At 29.8% G+C, this 2,033-nt stretch overlaps 1 protein-coding gene across 1 annotated transcript in view; it reads right to left on the bottom strand.

Annotated features, from left to right (window-relative positions):
• The window catches only part of LOC106463662 (ubiquitin carboxyl-terminal hydrolase isozyme L3-like), an 8,468-nt gene extending 6,654 nt beyond the window's left edge, over positions 1-1,814 (bottom strand). The window contains exons 1-3 of the mRNA XM_022391222.1: positions 1,713-1,814; positions 437-565; positions 4-114 (exon numbers count right to left, since the gene is read on the bottom strand). Coding sequence (XP_022246930.1) covers positions 4-114; positions 437-565; positions 1,713-1,721 — 249 coding nt within the window. The 5' untranslated portion in view covers positions 1,722-1,814. The remainder of the gene's footprint in view (positions 1-3; positions 115-436; positions 566-1,712) is intronic.
• Positions 1,815-2,033: the final 219 nt, after the last annotated feature.

Raw genomic sequence — 2,033 nt, forward strand, 5'->3', positions numbered from 1 at the left:
AGCATTTAGCAGAGCCACAGTTCCACATGCATTTCTGATAGTCTGCTGCAAAAAATATACTTGGTCACTGTGTGACTGACCAGATGCTTTTTCTTCTGTCCCAAGTGTTTCATGCTGAAAAATAAATTGATGTTCAATACTCTTCCATTACCAGATAATATAATATTAATTATGTAAAAAAACAAAACGGTGAACTAAAAAGAGCAGGCAGAATAATATTTTTTATCAAACTGAGTATAATTTTCACATGAATTTTCCCATCAAAATTAATTACTCGATAATACAGGTTTAAAGTATATGTGCACAAAAAATTGCCCCATTATATGGTTTCCACTAGGACTAATCTGGGGCAAAATAAAGACTTTATACAAACCCCAGACCTAAAAAAAAAACAAATTAAAAAAACAACTTGGAATGCTTTCTTAGCATATTCTACCTGATTTCCTGATGGATACAGCAATAATACAGCCAAGACAGGGCTAGGAACAGTAGCCAGAAGTTCATCATCCAAACCAACTACATCAACGACTGACCAATCCTTCGGTACTCCTAGTTTGTGTATGAACTGAACAAAAGTAATGCAAGTTAAAATTATTTAAAACTTGCCCTACATATTTATCTACGACAGTAAATATAGTCCAATAATTTTTATTATTATTTATTATGATTACACAATACTTCAGTACAAAAAAAATATTTTGAATAAACCAAAACCTGTTTTACTTGGGAACTAGGGATTAATATCATTGTTAAAGTTTAAGCTTACTTACCAATTTTTATGAAACTTTTAACAAAACCCAAAAATGTTACATCCAGCACGATTACCTTAGTCAATAAATAAAACTTTTATCAAGATACTAACATGTTAATGAGACAAGTTAACACTATTATGAAGTCACATTGTAACTGTTGCTAATTAAAAAATTAGTTATTCCAGTTGTTAGAACCCTTGCCTTTAACAGGAAAAATTAAATAATGTTTAATAATTTTATAATAATCATTGATGACCACAGTGTAAAAGAAAATTATGAAAGACTGCAATCAACATCTCCATTAATTCCTTATTCAGAATCAATAATATTCGTTTCAGGTGTTACTTTGGAGTAAAAGTAATTTAAATGTTTTTTGTTGTTTTTTTTAAGAACACTTTCCAATATTTTTAAGGTGCTCTAAACAAATTTCACTACACCACCAAATAAGTTTCAAAGGTAACAAATTTCAATGTATTCAAATTTCAAAAGTAAGTAAGATATGCAGATAGGTGAAAAATTGAAATCAAAGAGTTACTGTTATGTTATTGTTAAAACAAATATTAATCAAAATGACCTACACAAAAAATTAAGTTTGCAAAATATTAAGTAATTATGTACAAAAGAAAACAGAAATTTGAACAGACCATAGCTCTTTGTCATTATTAATTTATACAGCATAGACCTAATAGTAATACAACCATTGCAAATGTTTTGAAACCGCAAGTAATGACGCAATTCCAGCCATAGTAGTCGCAAGTTAGTCGGGCTGCGGTTGCAGATTCATCAATCCTTCTTCGATTTCCTGGAAGACTCGCCTGTACTCAAATGCACATACTGACGATACTACCAGATTATCGAAGTACCTTCCGCTACCACTGCACAGAGCTTGAATAATAAACACTGGAATTTGGAAAGTAACGGCAGCATCACAATTACAAATTACACTGTTACAGTGCTTACCTTGTTCATTACCTGGAAATAAAAAAATCACGGCCTTTAAACGTAATACTATAAATTATGATGTTACAAATTTATCATAAAACAACTGTACTGATTAATCCCACAAAAAAACAACAACTTGAAATTGTGAACGATATCCAATTACAAACGTGAAAAACATTGAATTAAACTAAAGTTTAAGTAATAAGACAGCAATGCAGTAAGTAGGCTTAGTTTTGAAATATTTTACTTTTATAAGTTTATTAATGAAATACATATTAACACATTAAAAATAAAATATTATATGTAACTTTATAACATCAAATACTCACATCAGGGTTT

The sequence above is a fragment of the Limulus polyphemus genome, unplaced genomic scaffold (genome assembly GCF_000517525.1).
Source record: "Limulus polyphemus unplaced genomic scaffold, Limulus_polyphemus-2.1.2 Scaffold1456, whole genome shotgun sequence".
NCBI lineage: Eukaryota > Metazoa > Arthropoda > Merostomata > Xiphosura > Limulidae > Limulus > Limulus polyphemus.